The sequence below is a fragment of the Chaetura pelagica genome, unplaced genomic scaffold (assembly GCF_000747805.2).
Source record: "Chaetura pelagica isolate M959 unplaced genomic scaffold, ChaPel_1.0 scaffold2279, whole genome shotgun sequence".
Taxonomy (NCBI): Eukaryota; Metazoa; Chordata; class Aves; order Apodiformes; family Apodidae; genus Chaetura; species Chaetura pelagica.
Genome location: NW_009954691.1, coordinates 6,532 through 7,852, shown reverse-complemented (window position 1 = coordinate 7,852; position 1,321 = coordinate 6,532). Strand labels below are relative to the sequence as shown.

At 60.6% G+C, this 1,321-nt stretch overlaps 1 protein-coding gene across 1 annotated transcript in view; it reads left to right on the top strand.

Annotated features, from left to right (window-relative positions):
- The first annotated feature begins 157 nt into the window (after positions 1-157).
- Positions 158-1,321, top strand: part of LOC104395871 (P2Y purinoceptor 11-like) — a 1,724-nt gene continuing 560 nt past the window's right edge. Inside the window, exon 1 of the mRNA XM_010005617.1 lies at positions 158-1,318. Coding sequence (XP_010003919.1) covers positions 158-1,318 — 1,161 coding nt within the window. The remainder of the gene's footprint in view (positions 1,319-1,321) is intronic.

Below are 1,321 nucleotides of genomic sequence, written 5' to 3'. Positions count from 1 at the left end.
CCTACCCATTCCCTGCCTGTCCCTTCCCCTTCTCTGCCCATTCCCTGCCTGTCCCTGCCCATCCCTTCCCACCCCTACCCATTCCCTTCCCATCCTTACCCATTCCCTGCCCATCTCTACCCATTCCCTGCCCACCCCTACCCATCCCTTCCCACAAATGGCCCCTCCCTGTGGCAACTTCAGCACCTTCCAGGAATCCCTGTGGCCCATCCTGGCCGCCCAGTTCCCCCCAGCCCTGCTGGCCAACGGGTGGGCCCTGTCCCACCTCCTCACCCGCCGCCGCTCCTGGCACGGAGGCTCCATCTTCTCCTTCCACCTTCTCCTCACTGGGACCTTCTACTCCTTGTCCCTCCCACTCCTGGTGGGTTATTATTACCCTCCCAAAGACTGGCCCTACGGGAGGGTCCTCTGCAAACTGGAAAGGTTCTTCTTCACCTCCAACCTCTATGGTGGCATCTTCTTCGTCACCTCCATCAGCATCACCAGGTTCTTGGGGGTCGTTTATCCCTTGAGGAGCCACGGGAGGATCCAAACTCGCCACGTCCACCTGCTGAGCCTCGGGATTTGGGTGCTGGTCCTCGGGATTTCAGCTCCTACTTTGATTTACTCCCAGTTGGAAGAGGTGGGAGGAGTGAGGGAATGTTGGGGAAGTGCAACACCTGGGAAACTTGGGGAGTTCTATCCCTACAGCCTGAGTTTGGCCGGGGTGGGTTGTGTCCTGCCCTTCCTGATCAACCTCTCCTGTTACTCCCTCGTGATCCGCGTGGTTTTCCGGAACCCTCGTCTCGACCCGCGGGAGAAACACAAAGTAGGGATGTTGGTGGGAACAGGTTTGGTCCTTTTTGCCTTCTCCTACCTTCCCTACCACCTCTTTCGGAACCTCAACTTGGGCAGGAGGCTTTTGGGAGCCCAGGAGTTGGATTGTGGGGTCTCCAAGGTGATCCATTCCATGGCCCAGGTCTCCAAGGTCTTGGTGAACCTCAACATCTGCCTCCAACCGCTGCTCTACGCGGCCCTGGGGGACAAGCTCAGGAGCTGCTGCAGGAGCAGGAGGGGGAATGGGCCCCACCAGGGGGAGGTGGTGGCCCAGGAGGTCTACCCAGTGGCCCAAGAGCTCCTTCCAGTGGCCCAAGATCAGGACGTGGTGGCCCAGGAGCTCCCACCAGTGGCCCAGGAGCTCCTTCCAATGGCTCAAGAGCTCCCCATGGTGGCCCAGGAGCTCCCACCAGTGGCCCCAGTGGCCCAAGAGCTCCTTCCAGTGGCCCAGGAGCTCCTTCCAGTGGCCCAGGAGCTTCCACTGGTGGCCCCACGCCAAGACGTG